Below are 25,810 nucleotides of genomic sequence, written 5' to 3'. Positions count from 1 at the left end.
AGTGCACTTTAGAAGGACGCCGTGTGTGTAATGGACAACACGTTTTGGCTGTAATTATAATCGGTAACAAACAGGATTTTTAGAATTTGAAACATGTTTATATCTGAAATGATCCTTTTCTTTTATATGAGTTATTGCTCAGTTTTAAAGACTCTTATTTTCTTAAAACATTCTTGTTGCTGTGTTGGTCTAAGGCAGGTTAAGTAATGTAACCTCGAGCTATATGTGATGGTACCTTTTTTTTTTTTTACATCTTACCGTGGTTAAAATGAGACAAGATGTATTTGGTACGTATTATTCATAATTAATTCAGTTCAATTTTAAAACTGCCAATAAAAATTGTTGAACTTTTATTTTACAGTCAGTTTTAGACTTCACACAGATGTTAATACATCTTTAATATATATTGGACTAAATCAGTTAGTTAGCCATTAGGAAATTCACTCCAACTGGACCTCATTGAATATTAATTGAATTGAATACCTCTGCTCTAAGGGATAAAGCAGGTGCAGTAAGGCCAAATGAAGGTTTGGAGAGATAATTGCCCCCACAGAGTTATTCTCTCATCACCACTTCCCAGCCGTGAAGGAGATTTCGGGCGGCTGAAATAGGGTTGATTTCCAAGGGGTGGTTGAGGTGGTGCCGACCCCAGAAAACACAGCTGATCACCTCCCTGCTGGGAGATCCGGTAGATCGCCAGAAAGAACTGGAGGATATTATCAGCCAGGAGGACATTTGGGCAGCTGGGCTTGGATTGATGGCTGCGTAGAGGCATAAACTCACAGCGCACGCAGCATTTTCACCTTGAAGCGTGACGTGTATTGTTTATCTCCCTTGTCACTTCTTCTTTTTTTTTTTTTTTGATTGGCCTGCATTAGCCACCTCAGATGCAAGCCGGCACGAGTGCAGTCACAGACAAGACAACAACGGGTGCGCCGTTTATTGATGTATTTTACACAACTTGAAAACCTTTTCAGCATTATTACGACTCATCTGGATTTAAAGGGAATCTTGGCCCATTTTTCAACTGGGTGCAATGTGGGTGGATGAAGATGAACAGCGTTAACATCACCGGGGAGATGACTCCATAGACGAGTCGGGTGGGAGCCCAAACTAGAAATCCGAGCAGGAGCCCCAGGTGGAGCTGCTGACTGACACGGACCATGGGGGGGGGGTAACTACATCATTCATCAACACCATTCACGCTGCTTCGCAAAAAGCTGTTCTTTTCATGCAGCCTGGCCACGCCCACTTCACGACTCTAGTTTGAATGATTTAAGGATATTCGCAAACTCAACAATTAGTTTGACACGCCCTGGTCTACAGTTACAAACCTCTCCGTCAACAGCTGCAGATTAGAAGGAGGGAACTTGACACGAGGGCAGGAATTGGAAGGAATTAACCTGGAGGAGGGAAAGGTGTTTTACTGGGACATGCTACTTTACATTTATTGGTCAGGGTATCGTGGGCCGTCCATCCGGCACTGTTTTTTTTTTCAACCATGTCACTCTAAATATATCATTATTGTTACGGAAGTTTAATTTAAATTCCCTACACATCTATGTTTACTATCTATATATTATGTTTTGTTATTCCTATATCAAAATATTGTTAACATTTTGCCTTTAAAAATGTCTGTATGATAAATGGTTTAAGTGCTTGTTCGAGGTTACTGAAATAAAACTTTGAATGAATCCTGCCCTAAAATCCCTCCAAATAATCCCGACAGGCTGATTCATCCAGATGCCAAATGCTGAGCAGTCATTGATTGTGTGGAGGAGGCAATTGCAGGCCACTCAGTGTCAAAGAGACACAACCACTTTCCAGAACACCTCCTTTTGCTCTGATTTTTACGCTTACGGCAGCATATTTATAATTACACATGCTAATCAAGGTGGGAGTTCACAGTAAGCCATTCCATTTTGTCAGCATCTCTGAGTGGCAACAGAGGATCAACAGCCAAATCACTTCTCTACCATTTGGCAGAGATTACAGAGACAACCCCCACCACTCCACACAGTCCTCACCTGTCAAATAGTCATCACACATCACGCCGCTATGAGTTGAATGCTCAATCAATGGATATCGCCATGCTTTTAAGTCGTTGATCAAGGTTTGGGTTTTGTTGTGGTAAGTGCACTGAATACAGAAAGCGGGCAGAGCTTCAACTCTAACAGCGGGACAGCGATTTGCATGTTTATTAAGCATGAACATTGTAATACAGACTATTCCAAAGGGAATTATTTCGTTATCCACACACATAATGTGCATTTAATACTATCTATATTACCTACTAAAGTTAAACGTTGAAACATAAATGTCCTTCAAAGGTCCAATGCTTTTCCATTTACTTTCATGGATTAAGAAATATTTGACGTTTACTGATTTTTTTTACTGTACAAACTTATAAACGTCAGTGAATATAAGTCTTGATTAAAAGAACCATTCCCCGTGAAATAGCATTGTGTTTGTCTCAAAGCATCAGATCAATGCTGGATATTTCCTCCTCTCTGATTCCGGCGTAATCAAAAGCATGTTGGGATCGATTGGTATTAATAAAGATCCACATGCACTGGTTAACTACCTTATTTTCAAACAGCAGGAATTGCATTACTATACTCTTCTCAATGAATACTACCCTTAATATGCCAATATAAATTCTGACTAGATGGGGAAAACAGGGTTTTAGTAAAATATTCGGTCGGATCATTGCCGTTGTCCTTTCAGTACTAAGAGGTTTTAGCTAAGCGAATATCGACACGGATCCTGACTATCCAGTTGGTTGATCTATTATCACTATGAAAACATATGTGCAGTGTTGAAATTATACACAACAACTTTATAGAACAGACCGTTTTTAAAATAGAAGAAATAGTTTTTATGTAATCATTTTCAAAAGTATATTCATTTGGATCCGTGTAAAAAAACTGAAGAAGGAAATGTTCTTATGTTAAACTTGCTTGTAATCACATCCTTGAAATGCCTCCAATAAATTACGTTGCAGTGATTTGCATAATAAATAGCAGCTTTATTAAGCCCTGTACATAATACCTGCTGCAGAATTAGGACCTCGAGCCTCACCTCTAGCACTGTACCATTTATTCCCACAGCTGCCACCTGTCATACCAGCAGCGCCATCATTCATTACAAAAAGATAATAAGACGCTCGGTAAGAGAGAGCTGTGTAAGAGGAATATCTTTCATCACACCCTTATCGTACAGTGCGGGCTGTCTAGCAGCCCATAAAATGTAATCATGATGATCAAGTGGTGTTATTGACTGTGGTTGTAACAGAGTGTCCGATGTGTCGGGACAGTCCGGGGGCCTCTCATGCTGAACGGTGTTTTATGCTCAGGGATCTTGTTCTCACTGCACTGCCTTTTAATCGTAAAAAATAATCAAGGGTGATTCATTGACAACCAAATATGGGATCCTATCTGGGACCTTCAGTTTCACCGGGAAGTTCACTGATGTGTGGCATCGATTGCAACAGGGAGCCCTCTAATCGGAATCATGGGGAAATCAATAGCTGGCGTTGCCTGTGGTCCTGTTCATGCTTCAGTGTACACGTCTGAAGTGAGCCCCCCCCCCCCCCCCCCCCCCCTCCGGCGCTGAAACAGTCCGACCATTTGCTTTAAGAAAATCGAGACTCGCTGCGTTTCGGGAGGCCCGAGGAGATAAACCGGAGGAGACAGAGATAAAGGAGGAGAGCACTGAGACAGGTGCACGCAGAGGGCGGGTGATACAACAAGGTCATTCTGTTTGATTGAAAACTGTTGTGTGGGTTTCTGTAGTCAAAACTTCAATCCATCAAGCTTCTGGGGAGCAGGGGACAAAACAAGCGACTGACCTCGACCCCCCCGATCCACGGGATGGAACCAGCCACCGAGCTGTCCTGCTGTTGTCTCGTCTAGCTCCCTCTGCGCCCTGACCCGCTCTGTTCCCTCGTCTCCTGATCGCTACGCCGTCTCTTTCGGGAGCATGTCGTCGCGTCGTCCACTCGCCGCGTTTTCCCCCCCCCGCAGAGGCAAGGGATGGACGCGGTGAGGATGGCTTTAGTGTCACAGCCTCAGGCCATGAACTGTGACACTTTCCTGAAGGCAGTTTGTGTAAATGAAGCAGACAAAGAAGAGCTCAGAGGAGCCAAGGAGAGACTCCTGGGCTTCCACCGGCATCTGGTCTGGTTCCAGGTTGAGGCAGACTGCGAGGCCTGGCATCCTGCCACTAACTGGCAACCAAAAACTGCTGTTTACCCACACAAACAGAGGAGAAACACGTTCAGTGGAGCGGGGGATCCAAGAACAATAACAGCGAGGTGAAGGACAAGGGATTTTATGCAAAGGAACATTGAGCATGCGAGGGGCACTGTGTATTTAAGACCCCTCTTTTATTGTATGCTCACGCTTTGCTTTGCCAAAATATGTCTCTGAGGAAACATATCCTACGTTCATGCTGTGAATTTCCATCCAAAAGAAGTCCGAGGAGGAGTAACATGATGAGGGCTATCTGTGGGGTTTCTGTTGCATGAATTAGCTTTATATATGTTTGCATATGTGTACTCAAAGGGTCAATAAGTCCCTTCTCAGAGCAAACGTCAGCAAGGTTTTTTTCAAACTTGAATGACTTAACCTCGTGGTGGTGGGGAGCACAAGCAGCTGCACGCACAACGTTTCAAACGTCACCACTTCATGAAGACGATGAGGCATGTAACATGTCAGCAAACAGTTGCCTTCAGCAACCAGCAAGCAGCAGATATAAAGCACCATTGTAATTCATTGCAGGCTCGCTTCTGACCATCTGATGGATGAAAGTTTAAACTTCCTTCTGTTCTGGTCTACTGCAACTCCTGTGAGGAACAATTGTTATTTTAACTGCATGCTCCACTATTTTCCCCAAGTTGGTCCCCAACAGTGTCTGCCTGTTGTTTGGTGCTGGGCAGTTTCAAACATTTAGCTCCTTTTTGAACGTTTTCTCTGGAAACAGCGGCCTGCTGTGACTGGAAACAAGGTCTACAAATGTGAACCTAAACTTAGGAACCGCAGGCAGGCTCCACTGCAGAGTGTTTTCCGTTGCTGAAACAGTGGCACAGTGTGTGCACACAATACATAGGAGACAGAGTTGAGAATGAAATGTTCCAGAATAAAAACAATTAAGCTGAACATGCAGAAACAGAAACTATACTTATTTCAACCTGCAGCACAATCGTTTTCGCATTTATCCTAAACTTGAGGTGCAATATTGATACTCGTGGGGTAGCTGGTGTTTCATAGTCTGAAGTGTCGTGTTGGTGAGAATGTTTTGGGGATTACACTCCACCACGTACCAGATGATGAACCAACGTACCGCAGCGCTGTTAACCAGCGAGCTGGAAGTGCCCCACCAGCAATCGGCACCAATCCCCATGAAGGGGAACTATTACCATAACATTAAATAGTGATAGAAACCACTGCACAGTGATCATCGGGACATCGGGGAGCTGTCACCGCGCCATCCGTCAAAACTGTGCTACAGGGTCGCAACAGTCAGGTAGTGATGCATTACACGGGACAGAAACAGGTGCTACAATATATTCTAATCACTTTGTTCTATCAATTATGTACAAATGCAAGGCCTGGAGCCTGTCACACACACCGCTGTGCCTCCGCCTCGTTCTCTGCACCATCCTGAGTGCGGCTACGTAGCAGGCAGAATATTTCAACACTGCTTTGTGTGGATGCCTTGAGGTGACTTAGAGACGTTTGTTTTTCTAAGGCAGAATTCATGAGGATTGAACAGTTTGAAACAATGAAGGGAAGGAAAAAACAGCATTATGCACATCCCACTGACATCTGAATTCATGTGTTATATCTTCTCTAGTAAATTCTTTTCTCTTGCACCCAGTGTAGACACACAGGTGCTCTGCTGTTTTGTGCTTTCAAGCCGTAACGGTCTTCCAGGCACTTGTGGTTTCTGCCTCTTTGTTTTTCACACTCCTCAAGTTCTCTCTCTGCCGTTCAGTGCACAAAAGAATTATGGTAATGCGAGGGTAGACATCTGCTTGCAGCTCAGTTCTTTCCTATGCGTTTTAGGCATGTGTGTCGCTCGTATACAGGATCCACTCTTGGGTAAAATCTGTAAAATGGAGTAATTTCATTATAAAACTTGCATTATAATGAATCAGTGACTCAAGCTCCCCCGTACAGCATGTCAGGTTGTTGAAGTGGGCGGAAACCCATAGCCATGTTTGTTCAAATAAGAATGAGCCATTTTTCCCTGAGAGCAGTGTGTGTCTGAAGATCAAATCATTTTTGGTGCCAAAAATAAATGAAACCATGAGGAAAAGAAAGGAGGAAAAGGCTTAGTCTGAAAGCAAGACACAAGGAGAAATGAGCCATGTCGGATGGAAAAACAAAGCTTTGACTTAACGCGATAGTAGCAAAGCCGAAAATGTGAATCTATGCAGCGGAACAGTAAATACTGTATGTACAAAACAGGCACTCTGTTTAAAAAGTATTTCTCATGAAGCACTGCTTGGATAGATGAAATAAAACGTATGTTTCTTAATTCCAATGGAGGGTCAGCATATATTGCCTGAAAATGTCCCTAAATGTGTCCTAAATCAACTTTAAAGAAGTGAATTAAGAGACCCCGGAAAATGCTTCAGATATTGAATAAAGAAACTGAATTAAAGGTGACAGACACAACATATGTTAATCTAAATTGAAATGGTGGTGGGTTTCATTGTCGGTTAATACAATATTTAAAATGTGATGTTTTAAAAGCCACACAGTGAACATATTGAATATGGACATTTCTTTCAGAAATAACCAACTGACAAATAACAATTCATTTTATGTAATAGACTTAATAGCATAAAGAGCACACAAACTAGCCTTCACTGTATTTATATTGTTTGCCCCCATCCTCTCACCAGATTCCCATCAGAGGTGTGTCTTGCTGCAGCAGTTAAGAGGACTACGATGTCGGATTCATTAAAAACGTTCGGTCACCATGTGTTTGCTCGAAAACGTTATCGGAACTGTTGCAATTATTTATCCATCTATCAAATCACCGAATTGAAATTGAAAATTAAAATTTGTTAAAATGGTGAAGCAGCAAGAAAAAAAGCAGCGTGTCCCTTTTGTCGTTTTGGATCCAACATTTAAAGAACTGGAAGAAAAACCAACATACACACAACATCTGTCTTAAAACTTTATTTCAACTGACAGGAGCCTGTTCTACCCTCTTCGGCACAACTGATATCCAGTTATGTCTTTGAAGTGATACACTAAATGCATTTAGGCAGCACACCTGCCTGTGAGCAGCAGTCACAGACTGTTTAACCTCACGATCAGGATGTGTGTCAGTGAGTCGACGAAGCTTCAACAAGCTCTCTCCCCCCCCCAGCTGCCTTCAGAGCCTCCGGTCGGTCTCTTGTTATTCTTAGATCCGCTCTAAAGCGAGCTCAGGCCCCGCAACCAGGCTCTGCTCTAAGGTAAGCAAACTAAGAATTAAGGGAAGAACTGATGGTTCTCTGGGCTTCTTTTCAGGTGATATTGTGCAACCGTTTACTCTCACAGAGCTTCTGCAACCATCCGGCTGCCTCTTTTGTCATGTCGCTCTTTGTGTCGAAGCGACTCACACTGAGCACTGCGGCAATAATAAGGCTGTTGAAGCTACTGATATGACACAGTAATGTTATGAAGTCAGTTGAAGTAATGATTACGCAACAGCCTCACTCAGAAAAGAAGGAGAGAAGGAATCCAAGGGAGGTGGAAGGAATTGTTTACCATTGATTAAATTGGCAAATGGATTCAGTCATTTTGTTTTGCTCCCTTTTTGAACGCAAAAATTCACATTGCAGAATGCCGACACTGGGACATCCAGTCCAATAATATCTTCATGGTATTTACACCAGAAAATGTAACCCAAGTTCATGGAAAACAATGCAGAGTTCATGAAGCAGCTCTTAAGTGTTTGTGTCTGTATTAAAGACCACCGTGTAAGATTCTGGTGAAAAATGTAAAAGTTTAAACGTAAGCTTTTGTCGTGGTAAATAATAAAGTCATCGTTCCTTACTTGAGTGACAACAAGTTCATGTACAGTGTTGGAAAAAAAGTGAGACTGCATTTGTCGTTTTTACCATCATTATAACACCTACATATAATGTAATAATAGTAATAATAATTGGTGGGAGCTGTTGTTAAGAGGCTGGATTACTTTATGCCTCTGTGATGATTCTCCAGGTGTTACTCTAATAAACAGGAAGTCAAATTTTAAACCTTTGAAGGAAAACAATCAACAGCTGACTCACATGTTGTTGTGTTTCTGTGTTTTTGTGCTGTTTTTCACGCAGACAGCTGCTGGGAAATGACCCTTCAACCATTAACTCCAGTGAACTGTGCAGGCCTTCTGCAGCCTGGTTTCTCCCTGCTGCAGCTGGATGGGGAAGTTCTTTTCTTTGGCCAGAAAGGTTGGCCCAAGCGCTCCTGTCCAACTGGAGTGTTTAGTGTTCGCTTCACATGTGGAGAGATGAAGCTGAGGGCCATCTCTTTCTCCAATGACTCATGCTACCTTCCTCCGCTGCGTTGCCCGGCCGTCTGCCGCCTCGACCCGTACGACGGCCTCCCCGAGGGTTACCTCATCCACGGCGGGCGAACCCCGAACAACGAGATCTCGTCGAGCCTCTACGTGCTGACCACAGACAGCCGCGGCTGCAACCGCAAACTCACCCTGCGCTGCAAAGAGAAAGAACTCGTGGGAGAAGTGCCGGCGGCCAGATACGGCCACACCATGAGCCTGGTCCACAGCCGCGGGAAGACGGCCTGTCTGCTGTTTGGTGGCAGGTCCTACATGCCTGCAGGGGAGCGGACCACAGAGAGCTGGAACAGCGTGGTCGACTGCCCCCCCCGGGTGTTCCTGTTCGACCTGGAGTTTGGCTGCTGCTCGGCTCACGCTCTCCCCGAGCTCAGCGAAGGCCAGTCCTTCCACCTGGCCCTCGCCAGAGAAGACTGCGTCTACCTGATCGGGGGTCACTCGGCGGCCTCTGACTCTCGCCCCCCCCGACTCTTCCGTCTGCGCGTGGAGCTCCTGCAGGGCAGCCCCTCGCTTTCCTGTGAGGCCCTCGCGACCGGCATGTCGATCTCCAGTGCCATAATCAACCGCACGGGTCGCACTCACAATTACATCATATTAGGCGGCTATCAGGCAGACTCTCAGAAGAGGATGGAGTGCAGCGCTGTGAGTGTCAACGAGGAAGGGATCCACTTTGAGCCTTTGGAATCACCCAAGTGGACTCCTGACATCACACATAGTCGCACTTGGTTCGGCAGCAGCGCGGCGGAGGGCAGCGTCCTCCTCGCTGTTCCCACCGAAGGAAGGCCATCCCAAGCAGACATGCACTACTTCTATAAGGTGAGCTTCCCGACCGAAGAAGAGGCCGGCGGGGAAGAAGGAATCCAGGGCTGCAGCCAGGACTCAACCGACTACGACTCCACTCCCCTCGAGGACTCCGAGGAGCTCTACTTCGGTCGAGAGCCCCATGAGCTGGAGGACAGTAACGACGGAGAAGCTGACAATTACAATGAGGAGGACGAGGAAGACGAGTCGCAAACGGGCTACTGGATCAAATGCTGCCTGGGCTGTCAGGTCGACCCCAACATTTGGGAGCCCTACTACTCCACCGAGCTCCACCGGCCGGCCATGATCTTCTGCTCCAGAGGGGAAGGGGGGCATTGGGTCCACGCCCAGTGCATGGATCTGTCTGAGACCCTGCTGCTCAGGCTCTCCCAGGGAAACAAAAGGTACTTCTGCCTGGACCACGGAGGCCTGCCTCACCAGGAGATGACCCCGCCTCGACAGGTCCAGCCTCTGAAGCTCACACCCATGAAGGTTAAGGACAGGAAAACTCCCGCTTCCATTAAGATGTCCCCGGCCAAAAAACTCTTTTTGAGGAGGCTTTTTGAATGACTCCCGTTGGCGATGTATGCAGATGAGATAACTGGATTGCTCTGTATATTTAGTGTGTTGATGTTTACCGAATAATAGATTGATGAACAAACTGATATGTAATCAATACAAAACATTTTGTGAAGAAAATAAATAATAAAGTTGCAACACGATGTCTCTTGGCTAAAATGTTTGACAAAACACAAACAAACGGAATCACTTTACGAATTTAATCTTTAATGTTTTTCCCAGCTGTACAATAGTTGATTTTAATTTTGTATTCCCCCACAAAACAGGTTTTATTTCCTAACCCTTTATGTTATGGCCAGATGGAGCCAAATTAGTTTTACCATTATTTTTTAAAGATTAGATTGATGATCACTGAATGAGAAATATCCCACATACTGATCTGTACTCAATGAGAAAAATATATGCAGATTCTGTCTTCATACTTCTTCATATCTTTTCTCAATTTAGGATGACAGATATGTTGATATATCATTGTTTTTAATTTGCATTTCTTTCTATCAGTTCAAGACCATGGGGTAGGGCATAATTAAGGTTTAATGAACACATTTACTTGCAGCCCCATATGTTCTGAAATTATTCAGTTCGTTAAAACTGTTAAATAATAGGTACATACAGTATGTACTGTATCTAGTAGGAGGCAAACAAAATAAACAACCTGAATCTAAATGTCTTTATAATGCTTGAATTTTCTTTTTGAATGTCACGATGTCATATACAATGCGTCCATGTGACAGTTTTTAATGTTTGTACAGTATCTACTGCAGTGTTTCTAGTTTGGGTTTTTGTTAGCTGTATGACAGCTTCAATACCTACAAACAGCAAATATAAGCTGATTATTACAGAAAAACAAACAACAAGCTCAATTCAGATGTTTTATTTATTCATGATTTCATGTGAAACAAAGACAAAGAGTATAACCCCCCCCCCCACGAAGGTAACTCATCAAAATAGTGGTAAGTCGTTTGCTACAGTAAAAATACATAAGAAAAATCTGAATGCTATACAACATTGTAAAAATGTAAATACATGTAAAAATAAACCTGAGTTTAATACAGTACAAGTAGGCAAAATGAATCACCAATAAGTCTTCAGCAACAGAGTAAACAGTTAATGTGATATTAAAGTTTTAAATGGTTTAAAAGTGAGCCAGTGTAATTGCGTGAATCATCCATCATCCATTACTTTGGAAATGCAATTCATTATGGCAAAAAAACAAATGTGAGTCTAAAACACGTTGGTATTTTAGGAAAGTGACAAATACGGGATGAAATGTGAACATTTCACCGCTGCCATGGTTAAACACGACAGTGAAATAAAATCAAACATTCAAACAAATGGGAGAAGAAAATTGCCTGTCACAATTTGAAATGATGAGGTCACAGAAAAAAACGCGATAATCAATCAATCAAACAAATATAGTTGCCAACAAATCAGTTTACACACTTTCTAGCTCCTGCTCATCCCTCTGCTCTGTCGACCGTGGCAGTGACGAAATATCAGCAGAGGAAAAAGTGCCAGGTTATGTAGAGAAGTAGAGAAAAATCCCTGCCGGCCGGGCGAGTCTACGGGGATGAAGCTTTGTAATGGACCATACCGATTTTCATGGTATCAAGAAAAAGGTCAGTATACACTTTATTCCACGTGACGAATATGAAAAAGTAGCACCTGTCCTCCACCGTGCAAGTAAAAAAAGAGATAGAAATTGGTTCAAAGTAAACCGGCATCTATTCTGCCCCTGAGGGATCCCACGATGGAGTTCTAAAGTAATCTTTTTCAGAGGGCACTCATGAAACAAAGAACATTTGGGTCCCTGAGATTGCATTATGTTCCAGCTCAAATGATATATTAATACAGTGGCCACACATGTGGTCTTTTTAACACAATTTCCTGCTATGACTTACAGCACTTTCATCTGTTTCCATAAACATCCGCTCTATATAAATGCATAAATGTGTCATATCCATGCAATACAATAAACTGTGCCATATTTCAAAGACAGTGACAATAAAAAAATAACTGTCCCTGAGAGCAAGAGAACAGAAATGTGTGAGTTGCTTCCATTTTCCTCTGCTAGCCCATCTTTGCCTTGCGGTAAAGAAGACTGTCCAAATGCAACTAAATATTGAAATCAAGCAAAACACCCAATATAAAAATGTGTAGTGAGAAAAACACAACAGGATGAGGTGAGTTTAAATCTGCAAACAAATATTTATATCTAAACAAAATGAGAATAATTGTTCTTTCAAAATCTTGATCTAAAAATCAATGAATTAGTAAAGAAACTTAATTCGTAAACAGAAATCATATTACTATGACGCCATTAAATTAGTATATAACTTCCCTGCAATTAATTGAATAACGTTCTCATTTTAAGAACATTCAAAAGTCATCAACTTCCAGAGAAGAGAACATGTTTTCACTCTCCTGACTTGCTTCTGGGTCAATGGTGGCTTGCAGAGCTTTAGCAGAGTCCTTGTGAGCTTCCATAAACTTCTGCAAGTACTTGGAGGTGTAGAGCCAGTGATGTTTCAACACGTCCTCGAGCTCAAAGGCCTTCGACTGACGCGCGTTCATCTTCCGGAAACGCCTGAAAAGCTTGTTGGCTGACTCGTTCCCCTCGCTGGCCCAGGCTCCTATTGATCCATCTCTCTCTATGATTTCAGGCACGTGGGCCAAAGTCTTATGCAAGTAGTTGGTTATCTTTCCATTGTACCTGTACTTGAAGGTAGAAGAGAGAAGGTCGGCAAAGCGCTGGGAGTTGAAGCTGTAGCGGCACAGCTGGTCGGGGCACTCCTTGGCAGGGCAGGTGGCGCGCCACACGGGCTTCATTTGGATGTAGAGCCTCATCAGTTCCCTCAGGGCCTCCCTCCTCTCCTCTGAGGGCACCAGCTCACAAATCACCTCAACAACCTCTTGGGTCATTAGCCTGCGGGCGTAGTTCCCATTCATCCTCATCACCGGTTTGAGCTTCATCTTCGTCCGGAGCTGTTTGTCCAGCGCCGCCCTCCAGCTTCGCCGTTCCTCCCGAGTCGGGTTGACCTTTTGGTACATCTCCCCGATCTCGTCCTGGAAGATCTTGTAGAACTCAGTGGCGTTGCCGATGTCACAGTGCAACGCATCCAGCGTGGGCTGGGTCTCCATGAAGGGTTTGGCAGAGACCCCTTTGACTCTGTCGCGCAGCTCATCCACAGATTCAGAAAACGGGTTGGTTCTCCATATCTCGTAACGATCCAGGTTCTCTTCGTGACTGCGAGTGATGGAGTGCAGCACCATGTTCTTAGAGGCCTCTGCCCGAGTGGAGTCACAAAGAGTGCAGACGTAGGTGGACCCTGACGCCTCCAGGCCCTCTACCTCGCGCACCATCTTCTCATCATACCCCGTGCCTCTGAAGTGAAAGCGGAAGGAGCGAGGTAGTCCGCCCACGGAGAGAATGAGCCGGCTTTCTTTCATTGCGTTGCGCTCCGCAACTATTGGCCCCAGGACAGCTGTGAGTGTCTCGTGGTTGGACTCATCCACAAACATCAAGCACAGAGGCTTACAGGACAGTTCTGAGTTTGGCTTTGGCTCGGTGAAGATGGTAACCTCATCCCCCTCGCCGTCTGCCAGCACAGAGATGGACATGACAGTAAATGAAAAACGCACAGCCTTCTCGGGAACAGGTGGTCCTCCGCCGTGCTTCTCGCTGACATCCCCCATGCCGTCACAGGATTCCTTGATCATGACGCTGAAGCCGGAGGTGCAAGCGCTGTCTTCCATGCCGCTCTCTCTCAACCCCTCCAGGAGGTCCTCCTCCAGATCCTTCAATGCCGACACCAGAGCCACATCGTACCGAAACCGTCGCGTGATGGTGTCAGCTGGGAAGTCATCCACAGAGGAAGCCCATCCAGAGAGCCCATTAATAATGCCAACGGTGCAAGATGTAGACACATTCTTGAGTGCTGGTTGCCATTCAAAGGGGTGAAAGCCAGGCAGAAGCCCCTTCTCTGCAGCCCGCAGGGTGTTCAGGGGCTGAAAGATCTGGCGGCCGCTGGTGGCTTTGACAGTCCGGTACATCTTGTGATATTGGCTGCAGCTCAGGAAAGTGTTGACTCGAATGGCTAAGCACACAGCAGGATGCAACTCAAAGCCTCTTCCTGCAGAGAGAGAGAAAAGCAAAAGACAGGACGTTTCAGAGAGAGACAGAGAGGGGGGGGGGGAAAGGGAAAGGATTCAGGTAAAATGTTATTCACAAACCAAACTGCCCATTCCCACTGCTAAACACTGCAGTGTCCTCATTTAACATCCCAGATGTAGAGTCATTTAGACTATGAGACAAAGAACAATTGCAAATTTAACACCCAGATGTGAATGTATCATTGTCAAAAGCCCTCTAGCCCATGATTACAAAATCCAATAATTCCTCATTTCCAAATGTTATAAGGGGACACGGGGTGAATCGGCGAAGCTAGCTAAAGTGATGTATTGGATGTAGATGAAAACAGACACCAGCTGGCTTCTATTCCCCAGAGAGGAAGATGGTGCTGTCTGTGTAATTTGCAGATACAAGGGCTGCTGATGTTGTTTTGATTCTAACAGCCCCTTCACAAGAGTTGTTATCATGCATTAAAGTCCGTGTGAGACTGAGAGACTGACAGGAACAGAGTGAACGTGGGAGAGAATCAGGTAGAGGTTGAGGATGTTCAAGAAAGAGAGATGGAAAATAATGCCTTCAATCTTTTCAACTCATCGTTTCTAGTGAGTGGACCGTATTCCTCAGAGATAGAAAGACATATTAATAAATTAACCAACACTACAGTTTTCTTTATTTGTTCCATTTCCTTGGGTACAGAGAGCCACTTTTTGACTAAACAAAAGCCTTAACATAGCATCTCACCTTGCATCATGGCCTCCAGCTCATCTGCCCGACGGTGTTCATTCCCAGACCTCAGTGCGAGCAGAAACAGGGTCTGACACACAGACCTCAGGTCGCCCCCCTCCTCTTTATCTGCAAACGCCTTCAGCTGGTTCTTCATGTCCCTCAGCCGATGCTTCTGTGCACGGCGGGTCAGCGATAGCAGGTGCTGACGAGGTCTTCCCCCTTTGTTGGTCAGCGCGTAGCTGTCAGGCGCCGGTGGCCGCTGCTTATCGTCCTGTTCATCCACATCATGGCCGCGACTATGAGCTTTGAACGAGTCCAGCCTGAACTCCTTGCCACAGCCGCCCGTGGGGCAGAGCAAAGACAGGGAATGCAGCGCCGACAGGAAGCCTTTAGCGGGCGGAGCGAGTTCATCGACCGAGCAAGACATGTTGCAGGCCGGGCAGTGAGGCCCCAGAACACGGTTGTATTTTAAAATACAGCCGCGGCAGAAGAGGTGTCTACAGGGAGACTGCACCGGATCAGAGAGCAGGTGGTCGCACACCCGGCAGGTGAAAGAATGGAGGAAGTCCACGGGGAGCTTCTCGGAGATTAACTTGGTACTCAGGTGGTCTGTCTGGCAGTGGGTGATGTTCTTCACCCAGTGCTCTCTCTGGATACTGGCCCTTAGCATAGGACCATGATGATTGTCTCCAAATGGCCTGAGAGCCTTCCTCTCACCGACAACAATGCAATCGCCGGGGTCCCTCCTGGTCCTCTTTGCCAGACTCTGCACTCTGGGAATGGCTTTGCGCCTCTTCCTCCCTGTCCGCTGAAATGAAGGTTTCCTGGGGGAGCAAAGGTTGCAGGTGGAAGAGTGGGGTTTCCACTCAGGGACTCTTGTTCTGGAGAAGCTACAGAAGCCCCCTCCTCTTATGATTACCACCCAACAGCGATGGCAGAAGGAAAGCGGGTGAACAGATTCTGTGTCCTCCTTCACGTCCACTTTAAAGACTTTGAGAACGACGTCTGGCCAGCCTGTAAACTTGCAGCCCATTTTACGCAAAGCGCCTTTGCTGACCTCGTCCAGATCCCCATTAACATCATGCACCGGACCTTTGACTGTTCTCAGGGCCATTCCACACAGACGACACAAGCACCTTAAAAGAGAAACAAAAATGTTTTTTAAATTTCAATAATGGAATTCACCACAATGTTTACAGTATTGTTGCATTTAATCACCTGAGTTGGTTCATGTGGGTGTCCATTTCCTGCAGCTTCACATCGACTCTCCGGCCAGGGCCCTCCACAATTTCCTTGCTTTTTCCCCCTAGGCACAATTTCATAACACTCTCTGAACCCGTGCCATTGTCAGCCTCTGTGTTTGAAGCTGCAGGAGGAGAAATCCCTGTCACGGCCCCTTCTTCGGGCCGAGTCTCTGTGGGCAAAGGCACCTTCTCCATGGACTTCAGCCTAAACAGTTTGAACTTCCACTGAGAGTACTTAGAGTGGGGATGGCAGAGCTCAGCCGGCATGGAGGATCTGTGGCCGTCTGTCTCCAGGCTCCCCTCTGCCATGATGTGGCTTAGTCTTCAGACCCTGGAGAGGAGAGACAGAAAAGCTTAGTTGGGTGTATCAACAAAAGTATAAAAATAATTTCCGTCGTCCACGCGATACAAGCCTGTGGATGCTTTAAAAAAAACTCATTATGAAGCTGAAATATACCAAATGACTTCTCAGCATTGCGCCCACGACACAATCTAACATTTTTCTCGAGTCCTGTTGAATTTATACGCCGGGTACTCTGAAATCGCACTGAACAGAGAGGAGTGAGCCCCTACGCAGAGGGCTGTGTTATACCCTAAGTGGCATTTGGATCTTGTGTAAAATGCATGAGACAAGCATTTGGGAATCGATACAGCACAAACATTTTTCATTTCTCCCATCTCCAATCCCATCGTTTAGGGAGCCATTGTGATTTTTTTTTTCTTCCTTTGACACAGCAAGGTTGTCTAAATGGGCAACCTTTCCTCCCTAAGGCTGTCAATCATTTATATTACTCGTTTTCTTGGCCGGACAGTGAATTGGAGCTTTGGGAGCCAACGACAGGCATTTTAGATGTGACTAATAGAATAAGAGATTCGGAAAAACCTATTTCATAATACATATATATATTGACCAAATAGGAGGGAAAAGAAAACAACAAACCCCTCATAATGAATAAAGATCATAAAGAATTATTCCAAACACATCATTGTTGAATCTAGGAGTCGTATTGAAATTGCATCGACAGGTCTTAAATCATCTCCTCCCATATTGTCTATGTTCTATTAAAGTCCAGAAGAAGTAATACAATCTTACCATTGCAAAGCTATAGTGCACAAAATCTAGGGTCTTTTGTAAATATCCGTCTTTGAGCTGCGTTTTCTCCCTGGGAGGCTTGAATCTGGCAGAACTCCTTCATTTCCTTGGCTCTGTGTGTAATTGGCAAGCTGAACTCTCCTTTCAGACAAACAGCTGAGCCTCTATGCATGTGTGTGTCAGCTGGGCTCTTACCTTGTTTTTTTTAGTTTCAGCTGGCGTCCGCTCCCCTGGGGGTCCTTTTCGCATGGGAGCACAAGGGAAGCCCTGGAGCCTGCCCCCATGCATCACATACACTGCCTATGTTGGAGTCTCTGCTTCGAGCGCCTGTTACCAGGAGTTATGATTCCATGCGCAGGGATTGCCCCTGTCTGTCTCCTTGGGTCTTGTATTTATACCCTTCCTTCGATGGGATCCCAACAGTCAACCCCTGACACCTGATGCAGGCAGCTGATTTGAACCCAAAAAAACAAGGTCAATGCACAGTTGCAAACATGTGTCTGCAGAGAATCCACATAGCCCATATCGGGCTTTTTACCACACCACACCAATCCTCAGCTGGCAGCACTTGTGTTTTACCTTTATCTCCCCTCTCTCACACCCATCTGCAGGCTCACCTCATGCAGGTGGCCTCTCTCTGACAGACTGTGAGACACTTTTAAACTAACTGAATAATTGATGAATCATGATGATTAATAAATGCATTTTCCCATCCCAAGGACAAATAAAAAGTTGTGTCATAAATTATTGTAAAAGAGAGACATTACAAATGAAGAATTTGACCATACTTTTAAAAACATGGATGAATACAAGACGACGGTTGAGAAAACACTCCCACCTGCTCTGGGGTGCCTTACAATTAGTTCCTGTCAAAAACAGAGCACTACAATTTAACTAAAAACTTGAGGAATAGTCTAAAAATTCACATTTAAGATCACAAGGATTTCAGGTCAGTGTTTAATGTACTCCGTTCATCTATAAGCCTTCAAGAGTGACATATTTTGTCAGATTTCTGTGTGCTGTCATTTTAAAGAGAGAGGTTGTGGTTGACAAGAACTAATGATATGTGTTATTAAGTGTGTGTGTGTGTCTGTGTGCGTCTAGGTGTGTGAAGGCAGTGGGAATAAAGGGCGATGTGTTAGTATGTGTCAGGGTGTGAACAAGGCAGTATATCTTATATGAAGTCAGATGAATAAAAGGGCAGATATTGCTGAACAGAAGTAGCCATTTAATGGTAAAATATGTAATACAAACTAGTCATGTTAGGATAAATACCAATTAGCAACATTCAGAGGTAAATAACCGCAATAGGTCCAACAATCTTTTATTTAATGGCAAAATTACTTTTCTTTGTTCTGTGCTACTCTCAAGTTGTGCGCCCATTGCTGTTGCAATGTCAGCAGCACATTTGATTCCTGTTTCCAAATACTGTCTACATTCATTCAACAAGATTTAATTAGAAAGCATCGCTTGATGTAATGTCTCAGTAGGTATGGGAAGTATTTGCCCAAGATCATTCTTGTTTGTAATCATCATGGGGATTAATCCGGTGTATTCGCCACGGGGGCCTGTTGCTGTTGCCTTGGGTTTACCGGCTGAGTCATTAAATACACAGTCAGTGGTCACCAAACTACAGTTGGGTCTCTTCCACTCCTGTCAGCTCAACAGGGGAATAGCATGAACACTGATGGGTTTTGCAGTTTATATTTTGTGCATATCCTTAAGAGTCACCTTAGACAACAATGGATTATTTGTTTCTTTAAGACTATCACACTTATTTACAAGAACGGCGAATATACAAAAAAGTTAGTGAGGGAAAAGCTCTGTTTTCTGGGACTATCCAAATCCATCAGAAACAGTGTCCAAGAAGAAGCAAATGATGGATTGTAGCAAGATGTTCCCAGCCTATTTATAGTTGTTATTTAGATTTATGATAGCCGAGTAGCCTCATGTTTCCAAGGTAAACGACACTCCAAGCTCCACGGCAGACAGGGACGGAGCTGCAGATGTCGGCCTGACAAACAAGCAGTGACCCCCTGAGACCCTCATCTCTGTGCGCCTGCTAATTGACTTGTTATTGATCAACTCAAAGAGCGTCTGATTTATGGGAAAGAGGAGCTGTGGAGACAGCCACCTGGCGTGGAGCGGAGTGTTATGAATGTGATGCGCCAACCCCGGGGGACTTGAGGCTGCAGTTTAGGAGGACGCATAGGAGGAGTGCAATGCACCAGTGAACGGACACCTTGAACCAGGCCGCGTTTCTTTTCTGTGAAAATGATAAATCCAAACAACACCCGTGAGCATGCAGTGACTGTGTGTGCATGAGCGCGTCGCAGGTGTGTGCAGCGCGAGGGACGAGTGGAAATACAGTTGGATTACGAACAGGGTGTCGGGTGTCTTCTTTGTGTTATGGAGAAACACCACATAGCATAAAGAAGTTCAACTAATCCACCATGAGAGACTTCAGACTCATTGATATTGGACCTGTGTGACACAAGGACACAGACATGCCCGAGAAAGGAAAGACAGCGAAGGTGTAAGTGGTGAAAGACAGAAGGGGGATATACTAGTGATCTTTTGTAAAGGAGTTGCACAGGATAACAAGCTTAGCTCGGAGAAGAGAACACAAAAGGGCTTAAAGCTGATTGCAGGCTGTGACAAGGTAAGAGGGGAGAGATCAAGCCTTTCAGGCAGAACTATGTAAGCCAAAGGTCCAAGAAAGACCCCCTGACAGCTCAAGTCATGTGGCAGCTTAAGGAGGAGTGGACAATGAATTTATTCCACAGCATCAGTGGTATCTTCTTCAGGCAATAAAATGTCAGCGTCGTCCACATTTAAATAGGCCGACCAAAATTGCAGCATGATATTTCTAAATGTCATGAAGCATGTGGGCATCTTTGAAATTGTATTCAGGGTAAAGAGGGCACTTCGATCTCTTATTTCCACCGAGAGTTACGCAATATACTGAGCATTGCATATGCAAATTTTTAATTGCATTCTCGCAGCACGTCCAACCACTCCGTCGGCGCCGTCCAGCCGATTCTGAGGGAGCGGCCCCCACTGTCCACCCTCCCTGGAGGATTTGGCAGATTAATACTCAAAGAGGTAGACTTCAATGCAGAGCTATTTGTCAAAGCTACCTGCCAGAACAAAAGCCTCACCCAACCACTCAAATCTCCCCTCATTCATCTCTCCCTGCCTCTCCCTCTTAAAGTCTTGTTTCCCTCGTGTCGCTCCTCTCCGCTCCACCTCACCTCGGGTTTTGTTAATAATCAATTATGTGATTATTTGAATGAGATGATTAATTACTGCCTTTCCCGTCCCTCTCTTTGTAGCACAGGTTAGCGCGCCTATAATCACACAGTGACAGCCGGGGGGGGGGACAGCTGAGGTGAGTGATTCTGTCTCGTGACCCGGCGGGACTCATCCTGACTCAACAGAGACACACCAACAACAACAACAAAAAACAGTCAGCCTGAAACGAACAAAATGTCCAGCTAGCAAAATATTCATTTTATTTGATAGTCAGGTCTCGGGACTGCATTAATTTGTTCCAAGTCTTGCATGATAACTGTTCCTGAGGCGCCGCTGAATTATTTTGGCATCGGGCCGATTCCATTAATCTTTTCCGTTCTGCTAGAAAAAAAGGACAAAAATGTTACCGTAGTGGAGCAGGCGGCCTAGAGGTCAACGACTTGCAGAGATTGCAATGGAGACATAGTGCGTTTCTGCTTGGGTTTTACGAGACGCCGCTGTGAATGGAGGGAGATCCGTATCTCAGCAATCCAGATGGATGTTGATCCACTCTCCAGTATAAATCAAACAGAATTAAAACCTAAGCCAGATTCAGGAGCACAAAAGTTGAGTGGGGAATCAAGACCAGTGTCTTTAATTCTGTCTTTAATTAAATGTAGATTTCCCTGATTGAGGAGCGGTCTTTTTGATGCCAAGGGACCCCAAGTCACGTAAACATCCACTCACTGGATTTGTCTTGTGTTTAACTACGTATTAGTCCTCATTTCACTAAATGGTCTGGTGCTGGTGCACACAGGGGGGGGGGGGGGGGTCTGTCAGCTGAGGGATATTAGCTTGCAAACACCCCCCAGATTCCCAACATCCCGCAAGATTTCTGGGCATGTTGTTAAACACCTTGATAACACGGTCACATCAGCACAGTTTTCAGATGCCGTGATGTGGAACTTCACTTGACTGGTCATTCTCCCTCCCACATCCCCCCCCCCCTACCTTCCTCCCCCCCCCCCCCTCCGTCAACGTAATGAGCAAATCATGGCCACCAGGGAGAGATGTAGGGAGAAAAATTGGTCCCATTATATGTTAAGGAGTGTGAAAAGAGCACTGCTGTTGTCCGTCAACTCCGACCTCCGGCTGTCTGTAGTCTTACCTTCCCGCCGAACACAATGAGCTCCTTTATTGCACACAGAGATCTACTTACTATTTCCCTGTCTTTCAACCTCAAAGTCCATTGTAGGAAATGCCAGGACAGCAGTGCCCTTTGCCGCACTGGCTCTGCTCAGAGCTCAGAGAAGGTTACGAGAGACACAGCAACGCACGGCGATCCGAGGTTGATTTAGAGTGACTGGTCTTAAACCAGACTTATAGAGTACAGTAATTACAGGAGGGGAGAGGAGGGGCTGCGAAGGATGCTGCAGAGAGGCGGGGGGCTTGGAGAGCGAGGTAGTTGTCATTTGGCAGCCAGTCCAGTTGGAAAGGGAAATTACTGTTGGAGCCAGAGCCCGGGTGGTGGACCATTTATCAGCCAGTCATCGCCATGATTCACGCGACCCAGCGGGGAGCCATTATTTTACCGCCGGCTCCCTCACGATATCCTGCCGGTGGCGAGGATGATGATAGCTACATGCTTCACGGGCCCATGAGCTGACACGTACGGTAATTGTTTGAGCACAACAGTTCTCTTTTCCAGATTGTGAGTCACATAGCAGTCTGGGGATTGGACCACACTGAGAAAGAATTGAACAGTTGAGCCTAGCTCAGGGGCATATGGCGTTTGTTCACCGCAGCAGAACGTGAAGATGCCTCGGGAACGGACTTACAAACATGTGGTCCCCGTCGGAGGCAAGGATGACTGGCAATGAATACATACAGATCACAAATACACCATCCACCTGCTCAGGGAGCGCACTGGGACCTGGTAGATCTGTAGGCAGTGATACGGTTTCCCTTTGCCCGCTTTGCATGTACGAGCACGTATAACAGTCCCAGAATAAGCAAAATAATTCATTTCTGAATAGGAAATTGGCAAGGGAGGTCTGTGATGGCCTTCTCATAATAACAATGATAAAAAATACTATTCTTCTATTCAAACTCCCCTCACTCTCTCTTAACCAACTTCCCCTTCAGGCACCCATGGGAGGCACATCATTTTAATATACACAGGTTTTCATCTCTTCACTTTTTGTAAAAAAAAAAAAAAAAGACCTGGAGACAGGAAGAGTGAGAGAGACGGGGACTATTTATTCAGTCAGACGGGCTGACGTGTGTGGAATAGATTTCAGCTAAAGAGGAAGCTGTCTACACAATGGCAGTTTGCATCGGTGAGTGAATGGAATCACGCCATTGACTCATTGACTCTGCTCGATAGCGAGCATCAAATTGAGATTTTTGAATGATTCGTCATCTTCACCACAGACAGGTGTGGTGCTCCATAATGGCTCCATAATCTATTTGATGCAAAACATTTCAGCACATTTAACAAAGACTCTCCAGCTAGTCAGGCTGTTCTTACAGGGGCAGTCAGCAATTTTTATCCAATGCACGTTTGTCTGGCTCTGTAAAAAACACCGTGTCAGTCAATCAACAACAGGAGGTGTCACTGCTGGTGCTAGTGAACGGAGTAGAGGGCCGGTTAGCAGAACAATATACAATGCAAACTATTGGCGCTTGGAATTCAAGGGAAATGTAATACAGTGATGGCTTGCATGGAAGGAGCGATTTTCAACACAGTCTGAATCAGGTATTTTTTACAGATTTTTACAGATCTTGTTATTGCTTTTTAAATCATTCACTCGTGCAAAATGATGTTCCAAAGACGTCTGCAACAAGATCTTCTTCTCCGTCTTCTGTGCTCGCTTCACTTTTCCGTGCCATTCACTGTCTTTGTGAAAAAGTGTGTGTGACTCCACTGGTAGAGCAGAGCCCATTATTGTAAATAGGCCAATAAGTAACTTCACACAACGTGTCTATAAAGCAAGCACACTCTATATGCAAAGCAGAAGCACACCGTTAAAGAAACTGGCGCCAAGTGATTATATTTGTAATTTAATTTCCTTGGTCACACAGAGATAAGAGCAGGGAGCGGCTACAGTTGGCCAGGGATGAATAGAGTGATGAGAATGGGACTGCAGCGTCATTGTCTGGACCGAGATGTCCGAGAAGACACCACTTACGAACAAGGGTACCGGCGGGCAGATACGGCGCATACGTGGGGATTCACAAGTCCAAATTCAAAAGACACAAAAAGATAAGCGGAGAAAGTTGTACTATGTGCAAGAACACCCGCACTCTCAAGTGAACGTTAAGTGCAGGATAATCAAGAAAATAATTTGTCCCCTCAATCAAGCTCCGTCTCTTCCTTTCTGTCAGCATCCTTCGCGCTCACGAGTCTAATCAGGGATGTGGTCCGGGTGAGATGTCAGTCACAAAGCGCCATGGCTCATTGCAGATTCAAAGTGCCGGATCAATCCTTAGTCCCTGCAAAAAGACGACTGAAGGACACAAAGTGTACTCTGCCGCCAGCATCTCTCTGTCTTTCTATTGTCTGTCTTTCCTATTTTCAAATGAGGACAGTGCAGTTTCGTGCGAAATAAGCCGGTGATCAAACTGATTTTGAGTACATCGGGATATTCAGGGCCGTTGCTGGAAGAGAGGCGACAAAAGTCATTCAAATCTGACACCAACACAGGTGTTAGCACAGGGGTCAGTGTCAAATCCTTCAAGGAATATTGGATCTACAAACCGAAGAATAGAAACGCGTTAAGATTCAAGGAATTGCCCCACAACCAAAACAATGGCTGCGGTTGCAGAAAGAACAAAACACTCCTGCCGGAAGCAAGGTTTTCTACATTCAAGTGTTCTGTCTCTCCAAACAGATGCAAGTGATGTGATCAGTTGGTTTAGAGGTGATCAGTGTTTTTAAGTCTGTGAGAGATGTGACAGACTGGTTGTGGGGGGGGGGGGGGGGGGAGGGGGTCGGTGCATGTGACGCTGGATGTTTTTTTAACATGTTTTTAATGGTGATCGAGGTTGATCACAGCATCGGAGTGAGATGCGTCGTGCTGTTGTTAAGCAACAGCCAGATGTGGTTGTGGGGGGTTCTGCGTTCACAGATGACATGGAGGCCGGTAGCTGTTGGCTCATAGATTTTCTCGCCCGTTATGGAGGTTACGTTCGCTCAGGCGTTGAGTGTATTTGACGCGCTGATGACCGGTGTTCTTTGGCTTCTGCCACAATGAGTGTGAAACGCTTTGATGCAACAGACTTGATGTCGTTGAGTAGTGCAGCTACGGCGGCGCTCATTCAAGTACATCAAGTGTGAAACGACGGGTGCAGGGGCTGCTACAGTCGTCCAAATGAGGGGACAGACAACGCAGCCCCGGGGGGGGCGGCTGCCAGGCTTGTGTTTTTTCGATCCCATACATTTGATGGCTTTTGGAATACGTGTATGTAGCGGTTGGGTTCTGACGGGAAGGGTTTTTATTGGGAACTGGTTTGATGGGAAATGTTTCCCAGTGGTTGGGATTCCATGCGGTCCTGCAGGGTTGTCAGAAGATGCAGAAGATGTGGGAGCACTTCACGGCGCAGAGCTTGAGCATTCCAGCAGGGATGCCAATTTTCACTCTCCCCTTGTTCTCCCTTCTCTCCTCCTCTCATCACTATGTCTATTCCTCCCCTGCTGTCAAGTCTTTCTGCATATTTCTTTAGCGTTTTGACTTTGAACCCAACAGCATTAACCTGTCAGGGAAGTTACAAATTTTCTGAGTGAATTATGTAAACTTCAGAGACATAAAACTGCAAAAAGCATGGAGTTCTCACTTTATTCCATAATTCATCATGCCCCCAGATTGAGGAAAATAAAACTGGACTGATTAGGTAGTCTGGCACATTCTGGCTCGAAATCTTCTGAAATATGCTTGAGAATATTAATCACACTTTGTCTACCTCGCAAATAAAAATCAAACGCTCACACAAACGCATGCACATATCCATAGATGGAGAGCTTTTTTCATTGTGATTTCATTACTCAAATCAAACGAGAGCCACGTCTCACAACATTTTGCCCAGAACTCGTTGCAAAGAGGCAAAGCGATAGACGTTACAACAGCGCCACCAAACGGCCGAGCTGAAAACCACAGCTCGCTCTCTTCCACTCGGCAGCACAAACTCACAGCGCTGATTAAAGATGCTTCGCCTCGGCAGACGGCAACTTTTATTTATTCATCTCGATGAACACAACCGCAAACGCGGGAGAGAAAAGAGATGCACACACTTGGGGGGGGACGGGGCGGTGGCACTGCAGCATAATTAGTAGGACACGGTTGTATAATTGGTCTCTAATTAATATGAAGAGCAGTGGTTTATCCCAGGAATGTGTTCAACACATGCTGCCCGAATCTCGGAGCC

The 25,810-nt window shown here is 45.3% G+C and overlaps 2 protein-coding genes across 2 annotated transcripts; one reads left to right on the top strand and one right to left on the bottom strand.

Annotated features, from left to right (window-relative positions):
- The first annotated feature begins 8,345 nt into the window (after window positions 1-8,345).
- On the top strand, window positions 8,346-10,013 carry rag2 (recombination activating gene 2). The gene has a single exon (XM_037451765.2). The coding sequence runs from the start codon at window positions 8,350-8,352 to the stop codon at window positions 9,946-9,948; it is 1,599 nt and encodes a 532-aa protein (XP_037307662.2). The 5' UTR covers window positions 8,346-8,349; the 3' UTR covers window positions 9,949-10,013.
- A 2,323-nt stretch (window positions 10,014-12,336) lies between these two features.
- rag1 (recombination activating 1) lies at window positions 12,337-16,368 on the bottom strand. The gene is made up of 3 exons (XM_037451397.2): window positions 16,034-16,368; window positions 14,831-15,951; window positions 12,337-14,090 (listed from the first exon to the last, which is right to left on the bottom strand). Exons 1-3 carry the CDS (start codon window positions 16,366-16,368, stop codon window positions 12,337-12,339), a joined length of 3,210 nt encoding a protein of 1,069 aa, XP_037307294.2.
- Window positions 16,369-25,810: the final 9,442 nt, after the last annotated feature.

Source organism: Pungitius pungitius, chromosome 6, assembly GCF_949316345.1.
Source record: "Pungitius pungitius chromosome 6, fPunPun2.1, whole genome shotgun sequence".
NCBI classification, from domain to species: domain Eukaryota; kingdom Metazoa; phylum Chordata; class Actinopteri; order Perciformes; family Gasterosteidae; genus Pungitius; species Pungitius pungitius.
This window is presented reverse-complemented; position numbering and strand designations above follow the sequence as displayed.